The sequence below is a fragment of the Helianthus annuus genome, chromosome 10 (genome assembly GCF_002127325.2).
Source record: "Helianthus annuus cultivar XRQ/B chromosome 10, HanXRQr2.0-SUNRISE, whole genome shotgun sequence".
Classification (NCBI taxonomy): Eukaryota; Viridiplantae; Streptophyta; class Magnoliopsida; order Asterales; family Asteraceae; genus Helianthus; species Helianthus annuus.
Genome location: NC_035442.2, coordinates 31,754,613 through 31,774,553, shown reverse-complemented (window position 1 = coordinate 31,774,553; position 19,941 = coordinate 31,754,613). Strand labels below are relative to the sequence as shown.

At 37.2% G+C, this 19,941-nt stretch overlaps 1 protein-coding gene and 1 long non-coding RNA gene across 2 annotated transcripts; both read right to left on the bottom strand.

The window, feature by feature from the left end:
• Positions 1–9,881: 9,881 nt before the first annotated feature.
• On the bottom strand, positions 9,882–11,262 carry LOC110881151. The gene is made up of 2 exons (XR_002559615.2): positions 10,151–11,262; positions 9,882–10,068 (listed from the first exon to the last, which is right to left on the bottom strand). It is a non-coding gene; the product is annotated as an uncharacterized LOC110881151 (long non-coding RNA).
• Positions 11,263–17,367: 6,105 nt separating this feature from the next.
• LOC110884442 (mediator of RNA polymerase II transcription subunit 14-like) lies at positions 17,368–19,210 on the bottom strand. Its single transcript, XM_022132153.2, has 3 exons — positions 19,060–19,210; positions 17,746–18,671; positions 17,368–17,428 (listed from the first exon to the last, which is right to left on the bottom strand). The coding sequence occupies exon 2, from the start codon at positions 18,486–18,488 to the stop codon at positions 17,823–17,825; it is 666 nt and encodes a 221-aa protein (XP_021987845.1). The 5' UTR covers positions 18,489–18,671; positions 19,060–19,210; the 3' UTR covers positions 17,368–17,428; positions 17,746–17,822.
• Between the last annotated feature and the right edge of the window lie 731 nt (positions 19,211–19,941).

The window sequence follows — 19,941 nt, the reverse complement described above, 5'->3', positions numbered from 1 at the left end:
AACCTTTTCCCCCGTGAAGCCTTTAACAGGGGCGTGTACTGACTCAAGCAGTCTTCTATCTTCTGTTTGCATTCTATTGAAGCAATGCTCGTAGATGATATCCTCTGAACTCCCGGTATCTACCAGGATCCTCCTCATGTGATAATCCCCTACTGCAGCAGATATGATCAAGGCGTCAGTAGTGAGATGCAGATCTTCCACGCGAGCCTCGATTGTCATGGTTGCCAGCATCCAGGGTTCGAGCGTGGAAAAACTCCGTTTGGCCCCTTTTCCCTTGTCCGTGTGTACCATGTTTAGCTCCCGCGGCCTCTTCCCCGCCGCCTTGTCATTTTCTTCTTTAACGGGAGGAGGGCCCTGTTTGATGTCTCGCACCAGGTGTGCCAGTTTGCCCGCTTTCACGAAGTACTCGATCTGCTTCTTTAACTGAAAACAATCATTGGTATCGTGGCCGCTCCCTTTGTGGTATTCACAGTACTTGCTTGTGTCTTTTTTGGGATTGTCCTTTAGCGGCTTTGGAGGATTAAACTTGAGGTTTTCAGAAGCTAGGATTTCCGCTGGCGTCTTGCTTAGGTTAGGGTAATCGGACCGCGGCTTAGAGGATTCGTTCCTTGAGTAGGTATTTCTAGACCTATCATCCCGCGAGTCCGTCCTATCACTTTTCTGGTATCAGTCTCCTCTACCTTTGCTTTTAGAACCCCGTTGTTCTCTATCCTCTTGGCTTTTCTGAGCCTCCTTCTTTCTGTTGGCCCCGTGACTGGCGGCTACAGCCTTTCCCTGTATAACGTATACCTTGGCTATCCTCAAGATTTCGTCAATGGTGGGAGGCAGACCATCCCTCCCGTGAAGTGTTCTTAGTAGCTCGTCGTCGTTTACCCCCTGTAGGAAAGCTCCACACGCTAGATCATTGGTGACACCCGGGATTGCCAGGCTTTCTTTGTTGAATCTAACGATGAAACTTTCCACCATTTCATTGTCTCACCAACGAATGTGAAGGAGCTTGTTTCGATCTTTAGTGTGCCTTCGTTGTTGGCTGAATTGCAAGATGAACTTAGCCTCCAGGTCTTCAAAACTGTCAATTTCCCCAATGGGCAAACTATCCCACCAGACCCGGGCCGCGCCTACCAGCGTTTGGACAAACATCTTACACCAGAGGGGCATGGGCCAACAGGCTACTTCCCTTGCGCTTTTGAATAGATTGAGATGATCATCAGGGTCACCTAGACCATCGTATTTTCCTACCGTTTGGGGCATCTTGGGCTTTTCCTTGATGGGAGCTTCCGCTATTCTTCTGGTGAACTTTGATTTGAAAGTTGTGTCCACTGGTTTGTAAGGTCTGGTAAGTTCGTCTTCCTCTATGTTGATGGGTTGTATTGGGGGAGTGACCCCACCCTGGCCGGTACCCTGGATGACAGGGGGTTGAGCCGGGGTGATGTTCAGCGTGGGGTTGGGGCCTCCACCTGGGGAGAATCGAGGCCTAGATGCGTTTCCTCTATCATAAGAAGGTTCCGCCGTTGGCGGGGTCTGACCGTAGACCGACTGGGATGTTGGAAAAGTCCACCGGGGGGCATATAAGCCGCGTATGGCGACTGCTGAGCATAGCCTTGCGCTGCCCCCTGAGGAGTGTAAGCCGGAGTGTTATATGGGGGTAAGTACCCGTAAGGGGGTGCATAATAGTACCCGGGGAAGTAAGCTTGATTTCCCGGCGTAACCGGGGCGTTCATGATTCCCGCTGGCATGACCACTGGTTGATGTGGTGGTGTGGATAACGCCGCCGTTAGCGCTGCTGAATACAAGGGTGGCATGGCGTAGGTGACCGAAGGTTGATAGTATTGAGGCATGCTCACCTGTGGTATAACAGTGCTTGGGCTTGCCGATGTTATAACTGGCATAGTGTTGTGACGTAGCATCTGTGCACTAGTGATTATTGCTGTGGTGAAAACGTTAGTGCCTGTTGCAATTGGTTCAACTGATTGGAACTGCAGAGAAGTGTAGGAAAACAGGGTTGTTGTCGTGTCCCAGAAGAAACGGCAGCGGTGCCTATAAAGCCAGGTGGGGGTCCTTCTGCTTCGAATTCCAAGTCGAGCGACCTGGTTACAGCCGGTGAGGCTGGCATGGTGGTAACAGGGCTTGTCTCTAGCAATGGATTGCTAGTTACCATCACCTGGCTTGGTGTTACTGCTACGTTCTGATCGCTTGCCATGGGGTTCAGTCTTGTTGTTACCGAAAAGGTCCCACGGATGGCGCGAATGAAGAAACACTTACCTTTACGGTAGTATCCGACTAAGACTTCAACTCTTGGCGATCCGAACTGCTAGCTGCAAAATAGAACACCGTTAGGACTCGTTACATGAATGGGGTTATTCCTGTAACCACCCTCCAGCGTGAGAAAAATCTCGGTTTTGGGAGAAAGAAAGTATGAATGTAGAGAGAGAGAGTAAAACGAGAGCAAGATGGATCATACCGTATATGTTTACCTCTATTTATAGTTTACCATTAGGGTATTTCCTAACTTAGTATGGGCTCTGATAAGTTAGGGATTTGCATGATCTTCTCAAAAGAATGGGGATTTTACGTGATTTATCCATGCAGAATGGAACATTCTAGAATAAATGTTTATAATTAATCTAATCTAAATTATAATAAAAGACTCCAATTAATGCCACGTGGCATTTTCTCTTTCAATCTTAAAATTTTTAATTATGCTTTATTATTTATCATTAATTCTTATCTTTATTCAAATAAATAATTCAAATAACGTTTGATGAAATTTAGTTTAAAAAATCATTATCATCTATATCTCCTATTTATCCTTACTTAATTTTTCAAATTTCAAATAAATATTATAATATATTAATATCATATATTATATTAAATAATATACACGTTACATATTATGTAGTAACAATCCCAGTTTACTTTATTTTAATTAAAATAATAATTATTTATATAAATTGATTTGATAACAAAAATCAATGTTTATTTTTTTTAAATAAATTTAGTGAATTTCTACAAATTACTAAACACATTGGTCCTCAGATATTTTAATTAAATTGAAGAGTAAATTTCAAATAAATATGATAATATTTTAATATCTATGCTATGCTATAGTTTAGTTTCCGTTATTTTAATTAGAGTAAATTGTCAAAATTGTCTTTGAGGTTTGAGCATTTTTGTCATTTTCATTCAAAACAACTTTTTTTGTATCATATAGTCCTTCACTTTTGGGATTTTTTTGCTATTTTCATCCAAACGTCTGACTTTTTTGTCAAAATCGTCCTTGAGATTTGGGATTTTTTACCATTGATAACAAAAACAATGTTTATTTTTTTTCAAAATTAATTTAGTGAATCTTCCCTCTATAATTTCACAAAAAAACTTTTGTGAGTTGAAACTACTATTTAATTTTGTGTAAGTTATAATAGCAATGTGTACAACTAACTAATGCACAATTCATTTTTCTTTTTGGTTTATTGGTCCATCCAACCATTAGTTCATATATTCTTGTTTTTACCAACTTTTGGTTTGTAACTAAGAGGTGTAATTCAACATTTTACACTTTTCTGACCTATACCTTTTTGTCTTTTTTTTATTTTGTCACTACTTTTTTTTATCCAATACTTTTTCATTTTCAACTTTGTTCACTTTTCTTCTTTTACAAATTTGCTGTTTAACTTTTTGGTCTAAATTTTACAGGTTAACACCCCCAACGCGCTTGCGTGGTACAAAGTTTTTACGCTATTTTGTTTTGCAGTTTAACGGCTCTATCGCAATGCACGGGGTGCTATGTCAACTTAGGTTTTCTTTTCTATGTTTTATATTTCAGTTTAATTTTTGCAAGTTAATACGCTAGAACGCGCGTGTATGGTTCAACGGTTTTACGTCTACTATTTGTTCGGTTTAACAACCCGCCGCAAAGCGCGGGTCGTAAATACTAGTTATTTATAATAAAATAATAGGTAGTGACTGGGTCGGGTTAGCCGATCCGGGTCATACCTCATCAACGGGTATAGTCAAACTTGTTGGCGATGTATGTTGTCATCGGCCACTAGGGCTAGCCAAAATTAGGAGAGACAAGGGAAGGGTTTGGCCGACTCTAACCCTAATGGGCCCAGTTTACTTAATGTCACGTTTAGCAAGTTTAGTAAAAGGTTAAACACTAAAAGCTAGTCTATAAATATATCTCTTGTACTTGTAACTCATTTTCACTCAATAATACATAGACCCTAGTTGCCCCCGTGGATGTAGGTTACACACTGTGACTAAATCATGTAAATATCTTGTGTTAGATTTCTTGCTTTTTGTTTATTTGTGTCTGTGTGTTACTCGCTTTAATCCTATCAACTGGTTTCAGAGCTTAGGGTCTCGTTACACACAACCAAAACCTACCCGCCACACTCCTCCATCGCCGCAAACCCTAGCTGTCGTCTAGGGTTTTGCCGAAAACCAAACCATCGACCACCGCTGCAGTTTCGCAGCTAGTTTCCAAGGCAACCGGGTACCACTGCCACCTAACCCAGATTAGGGTTTTGACAGCCGCCGCCTACCATCTTGCCAGAACCGTAGAACCGTTGCCGCCGCCAAGCAAATTAGGATTTCCAGACGCCGCCTCGCCTCTCAAACAAAAGGGTTTTTGTGTTGATTTTTGATGCTACAATTTTGGGGTTTTTCTGTACATTTTTAGAGGTCATATTTTGGGTTTAGTCTCAGGTTATTTTTTGGTCAATTTGCTTCCGCTGGAGAATTCAACAAAGATAATGGCTGGCGCCCGAAAGACCAGGATTGAGAAGTTTGATGGACAGGATTTTGGATGGTGAAAGATGCTAGTCGAGGATTAAGAAGTTTGATGGACGTCATTTTCGAGGCCCATCCCTTGTATTGACACAGTTCCTAAGTTTGAAGATGGTGGACATGAAACGTCAGTGGGAGTTTCTGACAGTGGGAGTTTAGAGTCTGGAGACGAACAGTCCTCACAGCAGCCTAACTAGACTGAGAAATGGGTCAGGCGGTCCACTAGAGCAAAGAAACAGCCTGACAGCTTTTGTCCAGGTCCTTCAGTTAATTATATTCTCTTAACAAAAAATGGTGAACCCAAAAGCTACTCTGAAGTAGTCAAGATGAAAGATTCTCACCACTGGAAGAATGGTATGAAGGATGAAATGAGCTCTCTAGATAAGAACAAGACTTGGGTCTTGGTAGCTTTCGCCATACACGAGAGCGTTACATAATAAACGAGTCTTTAGGGTTAAGGAAGAAGAGGATGGGTCTAAATGGTACAAAGCGCGTTTAGTGGTTAATGGATTTCAGCAGAAAAGGGAGTTGATTATGATGAGATCTCCTCTCTAGTAGTGAATATGACAACCATCAGATTGGTTCTAAGTCTTGTAGCTGCAGAAAGTTTGCATCTAGAGCAGCTAGATGTAAAAACGACGTTTCTACATGGTGACCTAGATGAAGACATCTATATGATACAACCTGAAGGGTTTCATGTTATCAAGAAAGGGAATTGGGCCTGCAAATTGAAGAAGAGCTTGTATGGTCTTAAATAGGCACCTGGACAGTGGTACTTGAAGTTTGATAACTTCATGGAGAGGTCGGGGCTCAAGAGATACCAAACATTGTTGTTATTTGAAGAAGTTCAACAACTTTTATATCATATAGTTATTTTATATTGATGATATGTTGATTGGAGGATCTGATATGAAAGAAACAAGCATGTTGAAAAAGTAAATATCCAAAGAATTTGAGATGAAGGATTTGGGTCCAGCTAAACAGACACTTGGGATGAACATCGTCAGAAAGAAGAAGGGTGGTTCTTTAACACTATCTCAAGAAAAATACACAGGGAAAGTGTTAGAGAGATTCAATACGAATGATGAAAATACCAAGTCTATAAATACTCCATTTGGAAGCCTTTGAAGCTTACCAAAGATCAGTCTCCTAAATCTAAAGAAGAAAGTTCAGAAATGTCTAAGGTTCCATATACATCAGTAGTCGGTAGTCTCATGTACGCCATGGTCTGCACTTGACCATATATTGCTCATGATGTTGGGGTTGTTAGTCGGGTTATGTCAAATCCGGGAAGAGAACATTGGGAAGGTGTTAAATAGGTGCTCAGATACTTGAAGGGTATACAGAAGATGGGGTTATGTTTAAGTGGGAAGGATGTCATTCTAGGGGGTTATACAAATATCGATTTGGGTGGATGTAATACATTTAAAAGCACTACATGGTATGTCTTTACAGTGGGAGGAACAACAGTGAGCTGGATATCCAAACTTCAGAAAAGTATGGCTCTATTAACAATAGAAGCCGAGTACATGGTTATTGCTTAGGCAAGCAAAGAACTAGTTTGGTTGAAAACTTTTCTTGAATAAATGGGTAAACAACAGTCTGATAACTCATTGTATTGTGATAATGAGAGTGTGGTAAAACTTGTTAAGAATCTATTCTATCATGGGAAGACTAAGCACATCGGTATGAGGTATCACTCCGTGAGAGGATTGATTAGTGATGGAACAATAAGCTTGAAGAACATCTTGGGTGCTAAGAATCCAGGGGATATGTCTACCAAGTATGTGGTGTTGGATAAGTTGAAACTTTGCATACCTTCCACTAGTCTCCAGGAATAATGTGGAGGAGATCGGGTTAATTTGGGAGATTTGAAGATGAAGGGGGATTTCCATTTACAAAAGTATAGTAGAGATGGTGCAATTTGTGGTTCGAAGACACCAAGTGGGAGATTGTTGGCGATGTGTGTTGTCATCGGCCCACTAGGGCTAGCCGAAATTAGGAGGAACAAGGGAAGGGTTTGGTCGGCCCTAACCCTAATGGGCCCAGTTTAGTTAGTATCTTGTTTAGCAAGTTTAATAAAGAGCTAAACCCTAATTAGCTAGTCTATAAATATATCTGTTGTCCTTGTAACTCATTACCACTCAATAATATGAACACCCTAGTTGCCCCCGTGGACGTAGGTTGTACATTGCGACTGAACCTCATAAATCTCTCGTGTCAGATTTCTTGCTTTCTGTTTATTTGGGTCTATGTGTTACTCGTTTGGATCCTAACAAAAATTGGCATGTAAAGTTTAAACTTAAACTCATTTATTAAAAAAAGCTATAAATTGGCTCAAGCTCAATCTTGAACTCATTTAAGCTCGTTATACTTGTTTGCTGGCTAAGTGTTAAAAAAACTGATAAGGTTTTTATTAATTTAATAAGGATAATAATATAAATATACTAAGGTGTTGTTTGTTTTTCTAGAAAAGTACTTCAGAACCTCTTTTGTCTTCCCCAAGCAGACCACGCGCAAACATAGGGGTCTGCAGCTTGTTTGATTTTTAGAAAAGGTTTCATTAAAATACATCTGCTCCACCTCTGTCTCGCACCGAGCTTAGCCAAAGTCTTCCAACCTCTTCTTAAAACATATCTTCTTCTCAAAACACCAAACTCCAACCCTAAAATCCTTCTATCTGCGATCTCCACCACAGCCGCCCCCACACCTCCATCTCCAGCGCAGCCCCACCCCACCGCGACCACCACCGTCTTTGCCCCACCCCACCTCGTCAACCACCTTTGCAGCCCCACCCCACCTCGTCCGCTACAGTCGCAGCCCCACTCACCTCCTTGTCGAACTCCACAACCGAGAACTCCGCACCCCCACCACCTCGAGAACTCCGACGTCTCCTGCACATCTCCAGCCGCACCCCCACCACCTCGAGAACTCCACCATCTCTCGCACATCTCCAGGTATGAAATTAGGGTTTTTTTTTGTGAAATTTCATCTTCTGTTCTCGCTCGCTCTCTCTCGATGTTCTCTGATTTCGCCGCTGCCACTGTTACCGGTGTCAGAGAAGACGGCCGGAGCTTCTTCGGTGACTGTGTTGTAGAAAGGGAGAAGGGGGAAACAGGTAGGTGCAGTGGGTGTTCGTCGGAGGACAAAAAGGAAGCCGGTAACCGGCGTCACTCCGGTTGCCGGAGCCGGAGAGGAGAGGCGAGAGGAGAGGAGAGCAGGTGGTTGTTTGGTTGTGTGTTTGGGGTTTCTAGTGAACAAAAATGAGGGAAGGGGGAGACTGGTCGTCTGAGGTGGTGGTGGATGGTTGTGGTGGTGGTGGTAAATCAGCAGAGAGAGAGAGAGAAGTGTGGAGTGAGTTGTGTGTGTGTTAGAAGAGTTTTTGTATAAAAAAAACAAACCCTCTTCTCCTTGCAGACTGCAGACATTTGGTCCACCTCTTCTCCTGCAAATGCCTGCAGATGTGGTCCGCAGACTGCAGACTTTTTCCTACAGAAAAAACAAACACAACCTAACATAGGAAAGCCGAAAGCTTAAATGAAAATTACTGTATTATTGATAACTTAACTCGCATATAATATAACTTCCTACCTTACCTCCATCTTTATGTATACAGTATACACACACTAAAAAGACATGATACATAGCATGGTTGCAAAAGTCGTTAGGCGCTCCCTAGTCGGTCGACCGGGGAGTTGAGAGTACTCGACCAAGGCGGAGAGTACACGGGGAGTACTCGGACATGCCAAATTATAAAGAAATTAGTTTTCGAAAATTAAATATATGTCAAATAACAAAAGTTTACTAATATTTATAACAAAATACGTGAAATTGATATTCATTCTTTAATATGATAGGCATAGAAATTATGTTTTATTATATTTTAAGTCAAACTAGGCCCGAGTTGACCTAGTAGATCCGATTTTGGCCGATGTTGACCGCATTTGATCGATTCCGAGTAATTAGTCGGAGTTGAAGAAAGTCGCTTCGGCAACCTACCTTGTAGCGACTATTCGGAGAGTACTCGGCCTTGGAGACCTTGTTTTACAACCATGATACATAGTGATAAAGTGTATGCTCAAAAGACACACCAAACATGCTATATTATATATCCTTTTCAATTATTATACCCAACAACAAGACAAAATAATGAAGGTTTGAGAGCAAAATAAAATATTTCTTTATGTATTATCTAGTTACGTCATTATATAACTGAAAAGTATAGCTATTTATCAAAGAAAATTACAAATTTTGCCATGTTTAGAAATTTGTTACATATTGATAATGAAGTAGGATATAGACCAATATATTATTCGTGTTTGAGCATAGGAATTATGTAATTTAAGAATATGTTTACAAATTTATATAACTGATAATGATAATGTATACACAGAATATAAGCCGATAACTTATATAATAATATATGTACCATTTTGACAATGGTTTGCTTGATATTTTCGATGTGGGGTGGGACCCACAGATATTTTTTTATCAAACTTATTTCTTGTATTTAAGTATTCACTTATAAACTAGTGGCAAGAATATATAAAGGTATTGACAAATTAATTAGAGTGTGTTAAAGCTTGGAACATGGGGGCTCGTACATGATACCTTATTGACAATAGGTCTGGGCCAAACTCAGGGGCCAAGAGACTAAGAGGTTTCTATTAAAAAAACGTTGTTCCAAAACTTAATGCATACTTATAAGGATTAGCTAATAACATGTTCTAAACACTGCATTGTCACAGAATTTGTGTGAATTTAGATTAAATTTGTGTCGTTAACAAAACTTGAAGGCAAACCCTATTCTAAAAATTTACATAAAACCGCAATGCACCGTCAAGTTTATAAATAATAACGACATGACCTAACAATAAATTTATTGATTAGAGATTTAATAAACAAAAGGATATTTCATGTGTTAAATCCAATAACTACTAATAAACATATGCATAAAAAATAGTTAACTACGTGTTATTGGAAGAAAAGTCCTTAATTTGTAAAAACTTAAACTACACATATAAATACTAGGTTAGAGCCCGCGTATACACGCGGTTTAATAAATAAAAACACTATAAACCTTTACATTATAATTAATTGAAATAAAATAAACTTAAATAAGGGATGGTAAAATATACAATGATAATTAACAAAATATACAAATAGTCAAAATATCTCCAAATATTCCATTACAGTAATATACACCCGACAACCTGTTGTACCCTCGATCCGTTTTAGTGAATTGCCTCTAGGACCAAGAAGTCTTCCAACGAAATTAAACTAATATCCAAAAAGATCAATATTGAACACGTGAGATTAATGAAGTTGAAATGAATATAATGTAGATATGAAGAGTGCGTACATTTGGATAAGTGTCAACTGGTATCTCTAACCGCAAGATTCTCTTCACGGTGTAAGCACTTGGACTTGCTGGAGCTCCTTGCCAGTCCATTGTTGTTCCCGGTGGTCCACTTAACCTCTGGCATGAAATGTAAAACATTTAGTAAGTTTAGACTGTTCCCAAAGGGTGTGAAAATATAAAACCTAACGACCATTCTTTTAACCGACTCTGAGAAGCTTTAACTCTCATTTCAGAATAAGTACCTCCTTTTTTTGAAAACATGTTTAGTTATTTTTTATACATTAACTATTTTAACAATTAAAGTTTGCTAAACAATCAAATAGTTGTTTATCTATACCATATTACTTCAAAGAACAAAAAGCATATCCATATCTATCCTACAGTTGTATTCATAGTTGTCAATAGCGGCTATAGCGATCGCTACACAGCGAAGCGATGTGGTGTCGCTGGCGACTGATAGCAAGAATAGCGATAGTTAATTTTTTTTGATATAAATAGAATTAGATATAGCTATAAAATAGCTGGATTATAGGTTTTCATTAAATATAAATGTAAAATAGCATATATATCAAGGTATTTTGATATAATATACATATAAAAAATTTCAAAAAATTTTCCTAGTGTATCGCTATTTATAAAACAACGGTGACTATTTGTCGTTATTCGCTATGTAGCATATAGGTCACTTGTCGCTATTCGCAATTTACAACTATGGTTGTATTTTATTACAACTGATGATTTGATTCGATCATTCGACTAACCAAAAAAAAAACACATGGCTACTTCCAAATGCATATTCAAAACATCCAATTTACCAACACATAAAGATTTTCATTCTTTGCAAGTTGTAACACCTTCATTCTAAAGCGAGTGAAAGGGTTTAATGCTAATGTTAAAACTGTAAGTGCTATAAACTAAAAAGCCTATTAATATCATCCAAATAGATTAGACTTCTCCCTTCCATCACTGCTTGTTTAGAATGAACTCTGATTGTTTAGAATGTTTAAGTCTACTATTTATAAGGTAAAGATATATAAATAGATAATGTTTATTTTTGAGTTATCATGAATTTTTAAAACTGATTTTATAATAACTTTAGATAAAACTGATTTTATCTAGAATTTTATAAAAAAACTGATTTTATAATAACTTTAGATAAAACTGATTTTATCTAGAATTTTATAATAACTTTAGATAAAACTGATTTTATCTAGAATTTTTAAATTAAAAGCTGATTTAAAGTTGATAAAACTGATTTTATCTAGAATTTTATAATAACTTTAGATAAAACTGATTTTATCTAGAATTTTTAAATTAATACATTCTTGTTATTATTTATTTTTATTTCTCTAGTTTTAGTTTTGTAATTTTGGATCATTTATTTTGTAGATTTCAAGTAATCTTCAAATATTCTATGTAGTATGATATTTAGTCGTAGTTTCACATCGTTAATCGTAGTTTCACATCGTAAATGTAATCTTGAACTGCACTGTCATCTATAAACTTAATATTAACTCATACATACAACAATCAAGAAGATGCGAAGGGAAAGAGGAATAGAGTTTCTACAAAGAAGATGAGAATGGGAAATTGAGGATCAAGGGCGGTTCTTAGTTAGGCTCTGGTAGGGCCACGGCCCGGGCAAGTTTTTAGGCCGTAGTGCTAATTTTCCGCATTTTGGTCGAAATTTTTTACATATACTATGTTTGGCCCGGGTTTTTTTAGTGCTCGTGTCTTTCGGCCCTGGTACGTTCACCGGGCAAGATCCGCCACTATTGAGGATATATCAATAATAAAAGTACATACCGTTCAGAAAAAAATAATAAAAAGTACACAATAATAAAATACTTTTTACGATATTATTAGTTTGATATAACGTGAGAAATTATTATTGTTATTTATTTAATTTAACATAGATAAATAGGCAATAAGGTGAGAAAGCATGAGGAAGTGACATGTGTCTCAAAACAGGTTTCTTTTATTATAGAGTATAGATATAGATATAGATATAGATATAGATTTTGATACTCATAGACTCAGTAAATATTGTTTTACAAAATATTTGACTTAGTTGACTCAGTAAGTTTATTTATTTTCTTGTAACATAAATTTTATTTGTATATTTGATTTATAGATAAACACTTATAGTTGTACGTTTATTTAGTAGTAATGTCTAAATTTTATAAGTTTTGACACTGATAAAATTATTTTTTTAAAGATTATAATATTTTATGATTTGATTTGTAACTATAAATACTATTCACACCAATTACTAGTTTAGAAATCCTAAAATTTATATAAGAGTAAACTGCCATTTTGGTCTCTGAGGTTTGGTCACTTTTGTCACTATAGTCCAAAACTCAAACTTTTTAAATCTGGGTCCCTGTGGTTTCACTTTTATTGCCACTTTGGTCCAAAAATTCAGCTGATATTTGGCTAATAAAATCTTGTTATTTTGTCCTTTTCCTCAGGGGCAAAACGGTCAATATAATTTTATTATAACATATTATTAATTAGATTAATGAAATCAGCTGATATTTGACCATTTTGCCCCTGAAGAAAATGACAAAATAAAAGGATTTTATTAGCCAAATATCAGGAGATTTCATTTTTGGACCAAAATGGCAATAAAAGTGAAACCACAGGGACCCAGATTTAAAAGTTTTGAGTTTTGGACTAAAGTGGCAAAAATGACCAAACCTCAGGGACCAAAATGGCAGTTTACTCTTTATATAATGTAGTTAGGGGTGCAAACGAGCCGAGCCGAGCCCGAGCTCGACCAGGCTCGAGCTCGAGCTCGTTTAACATATGAAAGCTCGAGCTCGCTCGATTCGTGCTTTATTTCTAAGGCTCGAGCTCGGCTCGAAGGTAATTTTTCAAGCTCGAGCTCAGCTCGGGCTCGACTCGTTTAGTATTTATTAATTAATTTATATTAATTATAATTATTATTATTATTATACATATAATTAAGTTATTTTTTTATATTTATATAAATGGTAATTATTATTATATAAATATATGTTTAATATATAATAAAAAATATATAAACAAAAAGCTCGTTTAAGCTCGCGAGCCGGCTCGAGCTCGATAAGCGAAGCTTGGGCTCGAGCTCGTTTACTAAACGAGCTTGTTTTTTAAGCTCGGGCTCGAGCTCGAGCTCATTTAAGCTCGACTCGTTCGAGCTTTTTTTCGAGCCGAGCTCGAGTAACTCGCGAGTAGTTCGGCTCGTTTGCACCCCTAAATGTAGTAATTATAGCCTATTAACTATTTATAAGTGCTTTAACAAATATATGATTTTTAAATTCGGTTCCTAGGTGTGTTGAATTTAATTTTTAAATTCGGTTTATAGGGATGTTGAATTTTCTTTATTAACATGCGTATTATGATTTTAACATATCTATATTACAAAATATTTTTCATCTTATGTTATACATGGGCGAAGGATAGTGGGGGTGGGAGGGAGCGGCTGACCCCTCGAACTTTTCGCTCAGTAGTGGAGAGTATGTAGTTTTCGTATAGAAAATTTTGAGTATATACGTTTTCGACCCCTAGGTCGGAAATCTCAAGTTTCGCCACTGGTGTTATATATATATATATATATATATATATATATATATATATATATATATATATATATATATATATATATATATATATATAGGGTAAGGTTCATGCGAGAACCACCCTTATTGCGAGAACCGCGAGAACCAATGTGAACAGGGGGCAATTTTGTAAATACATAAAACTTGTAAATTAGTCGCTCCTCCTCTCCCTGCATCTGTACTACTGGACTTCAAACAAAAACTAAATCACAATCTATCAAGAAATCACGTCCGACAATCCCACAAGCATCATCAATCTGTGATTCATCACAGCGATTTACAAAAAATCAAGTTCGACGCTCCACAATATCAGTAGTTCATCATCAAACTTCATCGTATGTTCGATATTAGTGCAAAAAGAACATAATCATCGATTTCACATTCCTCTTCGATTCGAAATTAGGGCAAAACGACCATAATCATCAAGATTTGTTGTACAGATAGGGATAATTTGAAGAACATATGTCGTTTAATGGAATCGCGTCTAACGGAATCACGTCTAACGGAATCACGATTCGTTGTTGCACCGTTCTGTGAATTTGTAAGTTCATACACTTTGTTTTGTAGTCGTATGTGACAATACAACTCTTAATCATCGATTCAGATATGTTATTATGTGATTATGACACTTAAACAGTCGTTTCATACCTGTTTCATATCTGCAATATTGAAAATTGTGTTATATATATGATTTTTTGAGTGAACAGGGGCGAATGTTGTGATAGAACTATATGTATTGGGGTAGTTATGTGTTTGTTCATGTAGTTTTTCTTGATGAATAATGTTACGTGAATAATGCTAGATATGATGGGCAACACACAACTTGATTTGGTAAGCGTTAGGGTTTTTTTTTTACTGAACTATAACTGTTGATAAGTTATGTCATGTCGATGCACATGTGCATAGCTATAGTTATGCACATGTGCATATTTTGACAAGATATGCTTACACGGAACAGGATAATAAGGTAATGTTGTGATCTATATAGATATGCACATGTGCATATTTTCTAACAGATACAGAACAAGATAATTAGGTAATGTTGTGATCTATATAGATATGCACATGTGCATATTTTCTAACCGAACAGGCTTACACAGAACATGTCGATTAGGTATAATTGTGTGATATATAGTTATGCACATGTGCATATCTTGACAGAATATGATTACACATAACAGGATGATAAACTAAATTTGTGATCTATATAGTTATGCACATGTGCATAAATTGTTATAATAGGTTAATATGCACCTGTGCATAGTTTGCAATAATAGTCTAACAAGGTATATAATGTTGATGCATATGACTTTGATCTATATGGTTATGCACAGTTATGCTAACATGTATTTCATCTTGGAATATGTTAATAAGGTATAATTGTGTGATATATAGTTATGCACATGTGCATAGATTGTCAGAATATGTTAATATGCACATGTGCATAATTTATCAACATAGGTTCTTAAGGTATTTAATGTTTATGCACATGTATATAATGATGCACGTGTGCATATCTTATATGTTGATCATAAATTAATGTTGATACACATGCTCATTGTAGATCATCTATGGCAAAAAAATACACGTATTAACAGATGATAGAGTTAAGCATATGTTAGACGAAGAGGCGTTGAAGCAATAGGAATGCTGGGGTGTGCTCAACAACTGGAAAAAGGAACAGGCAATATGATGTTATGGATGTTAGATGTGGGTGATTCAAGGATCGAAACTGTTGGGGCGGATACGTGAAATGTTGTCTGTGTGAAGATGGCGATGAAACAGCTGAACACCTTCTTTGTTCGTGCAGGGTCTGGTATCACATCAGTCAGTGGTGCAAGGTGAGTCCTTTTATCCTGTTTTTGGTTAAAGATATCATAATTGACTCTGAGTTTTGCAATCTGGATAGAGAAGTGAAAGTTGCTTTACATGGCATTATGTTCGTGACAAGATGGTGTATATGGTTAGCCAGGAACAATAAAAGGTTCTTGGAAACTCAAGTTAAACCCGAAGAGATTATCCGTAATATTAAGCCCATCGGTTTTTATGGTATAAGAATCGGTCCAAAAAATAGGTCCGTAAGTTGGAAAAGTGGTGTAGTTTCGATATAAGGTAGCTGCTAGTCTCCGGTCTTTAGGTTCTTGTGTTGAGTTGTTTTACGTTTTGATGTAGTGGTTTGTTCGACCGCCTCTGTTTTGGATGTTGGCTTCTGTGAATAACATTTACATTTAAAAAAAAAACTTATGCACATGTGCATAGTTTGTCATAATGGTTTTGTTGCTAGTTAATGTTAAATATGATTGGTGGTATTACGAAATTTGATTGGTAAGGGTTAAGTTTTGTTATTGAAATAAACCTGTTGATAAGGTCAGTCATGTTAATGCACATGTGCATAGTTATGCACATATGCATATTTTGTCAGATTAAGTTAATATGAATGTATTAAGGCATATGCACACGTGCATTATTACCTTAAAACATAAACATTGTACATATTGTATGTAATATGTTTATTTCACATGTGCATACATGAAATAATTAATGTAAAATATGTAATGTATGCAGGAAAAAATTATTCGAAACTGCTCATGGATTGACAACAAAGGCGTATTTGATTAATAGGTTAACGGATGAAAAATACCAGGGAAAATGATGGACGAAGAGGCGCTGAAACAGGAGGAGTGTTGGAAGATAGTTATGAAATGGAAAGAAGATCAGAAGGTGTGAGGTTGTGAACTAATGCGAATGTTATGTAGGTAGTTTGTGGATATGCAATTTATAAAGACATTTTTTTTTTGTTTTCTTGATGTCTTTTGATTGTAATATGTGGGTAGTTTTTTACGATAATGGTTGATATAAGAAGTTTGACGTATACGATGTCTTATATGGTGGTTGATGGGTTAAAACTTTATTTGATTGTTCAGGTATATTGGTATGTTTGTTAATATTCGATGTATTATGTTGTTTGGTATAGAAAATGTTGGTATTGTACATGTGCAAAGTTTGATATAGCATATCATATTACGGATGTGGTACCCTATTACGTATGGGGTACCACATTGCATATGATTATGTATATGTAAAGGAAAACGAATTACATGTAGTTAATATATTCATGTATGCACATGTGCATTGGTCGAAACAATAACAATATGTAGTGAAACATTAAACATGTATGCACATGTTTATTGTTTGAAACAATTACCATGTGAGGAGAAACAGTAAATATGTATGCACATGTGCATTTTTCAAAACAGTAACCATGTTGGTAATATTTGTTAGGTGGTCAATAATGAAATTACATACGCTTATGTATAATAAGTAATTTAATTGATATCAAAGTATCATGATCACAATCATAACATATGAATACGTATACAGATAGTGCAAAATGTTTGTAAACAAAAAGAATAATGATTAGAAACTATTTGTCATTATATATAGGATAATCAAGAATCGTTGAATGTTTTATGACGCCTGGATGAATGTCTACGAGGTTACTCAGGTTCATATATATATGCAGGGTCTTTAGCATCATCATCAACATCTTCATCAGTATCATTGGATTCAACGTACTCCCAACTGTTAAACGTACTGTTTATAATAGGGATGTATGCAGCATCAAAATCGGGTATCCAATATGGTGTGCTATTAGGTGTAGAAGTCGTAATTGTTCCTGTATAAAGAAAAAAAGAGAAAAGCATATAAGATTATGATTAATATGGTATATGGTAAATGGTGTGTATACGCACGATGTATAAATGTTTAACATTTTTTTTTGGTGATGAGTATGGGGTGTTGGTAATGTGATGCACATGTGCATAATTATGTACTGATGGTTAACAGTTTATATGTGATGATTATGGATTGTTGGCACATGTTCATGTTCATGATAATGATGGTTAACAGTTTACGGATGACGAGTATGGGTGTTATCAACATAATGCACATGTGCATGATCAGTGACGAGTATGGGTGTTATCAACATAATACCTTTAGTCACAAATCGAATGAATTGCAACTCTTGATGTTCTGTATTTGTAGGTGTATTGTGACTGTCAAGTGTATTATCAGCAGATGGACCAACCACCACCGTAACCACCATTGTCCCCAAGCCCGATAATGGCGGTATTCAGCTCTCCTCTAACATGAGCAGGAACTGTCACAGTAGCTCTGCGCACTAAGAGTGAATTTGGTGATGCTGACATGGCATTTGTAGAACGGTTAAATCCCACGGGTTGGTTTCCTGGGAGAGACATTACCGTAGGGCCTGCTCGGGTGACATTTGGGGCTGAGAGTTGCGGACCAGGAGACGCAGCCGAATTGTTGGAATTAGTTGGTCCGGCTGATGGTTGACCACCATCGAAATTCGGGTCTAAACCGTTCAACTCCTGAGCAACATGTTCCATGATGAAGGGCCGAAACTGTGGACAGGGTAAAGAACCTCCAACTGTAGGACCTCCTTTCGGTGGCGTTGCAGGTTGCAACCAAACTTGATCACCCGCAAAGCACCTCATGTTAACCGCAAAATATTTCCGGTATATTATCCGAATCCAATACGGGCCACGAAGAACAAACGACACATCAATCGGTAACAGAGTACTAGGAACGATTCCCATGCCACCTCCGCTAGCCACAGTAGAAGCAGTTAACATGGCAGATGCACCAGGGTTTCCACCAGGACCCGTACCGGGACCATAGACATGACCAACATTTGGGTTTGTACCATTTGGCATTTGCCCATTAACATTTGCTCTTGATAGTGTCGGGATAGATGAAGCCGCACCAGAAACTGCAGAAACCGGAGCAGCCCATGCAGGACGTGTTGCAGCATCAAGAGCATGCAAAGGTCCTGCTGTCAGACGAATGCAGTCCAAAAGAGATGAAACTTCCGTCCCATTGATAAAATCCTCGAGAAACTGAAAAAAAAAACAGAACTTTAAGCAATCAATCAATCAATCAAAAGTTTAATACCTGATAGAAGGATAAAACTATCTGAGTTTTCGCAGATTAGTACTGAAACATTCTTTTGCATGATTAGAGGCTTACACTTATTAAAATTTAACAGAAAGTAGACTTTTAATCTAATTTGCAACATAATACACATGTGCATATGATTTAATACCATATCATTTACAATCAACATAATGCACATGTGCATATAATTTAATACAACATCATTACAGTAAGTATAATGCACATGTGCATAACAGTTAATACAATATCATTTACAAAGTATATACATCAGTCAACATAATACATTTAGTCACAAATTGAATGAATTGCAACCAGTAGATGTGGTGTTACCAGTAGATGCAGTGTCAACTGATAATGATTGATCAGGTAAATTAGCAGTCTCAGAGCCTACGTTGCCTGGTGTAAACATGGAATCAAACGTCTGTATTTCAAACCCATGAAAGGTGTGTCGATTTGCAACTGTTGTAAACACAGGATTGCAACTTTCATCTGGATTAACTGCAGGTAAGGTATTGACATCAACATCAGATGGACCCACGGCAGAAATAGGATTGAAATTGACATCAGATGGGCCAAAAAAACCAGAATCGGGATGTGGATTGTATGCAGACAATGTTGTATGATGATCATCAGATGCCGTAGGTTCAAATCCAACACGAGATGAGTCAGACAAAGCCATGTGTAGCCGAAATCAGTATACAAACGCCGAAATCAGTATCCCAATTGAATCCCCTGTAAGATGTGTATATCGCCGCCTATCGCCGCCGTGAATCTAGAGAGATTAGTCACCGCCGAAGATCTCCGTCGCTGATTATGAAAAATCTCCAGCGAAACCCTAGAATGTAAATGACGATAGTGAACAGGGGATGAAATAAGAGGAGTGCGTGTTTTTTATTAGATGTCACTTAATTACAAATTTGCCATGTGTTCACATTGGTTCTCGCGGTTCTCGCAATAAAGGGTGGTTCCTAACGGATCTTTATCCTATATATATATATATATATATATATATATATATATATATATTTCTGATCTAATATTTTATATACAGAAAACGTTGTAATACGTATTCATTTTGTTGATAACATCTTTTTAACAAAATCAAATTTGATGAGTACAAAAGATCGATCGGTAGTATTACGTGTGGACCTACTCAAACGGATCGGTCAATTCCATACCAACCTATCAATAGCGACGGGTCGGCCTTGTCAC

Bases quoted from the DNA above. Each gene is read 5' to 3' on its own strand.
- LOC110884442 (XM_022132153.2), bottom strand. From the start codon at position 18,488: ATGCCAAATGGTACAAACCCAAATGTTGGTCATGTCTATGGTCCCGGT.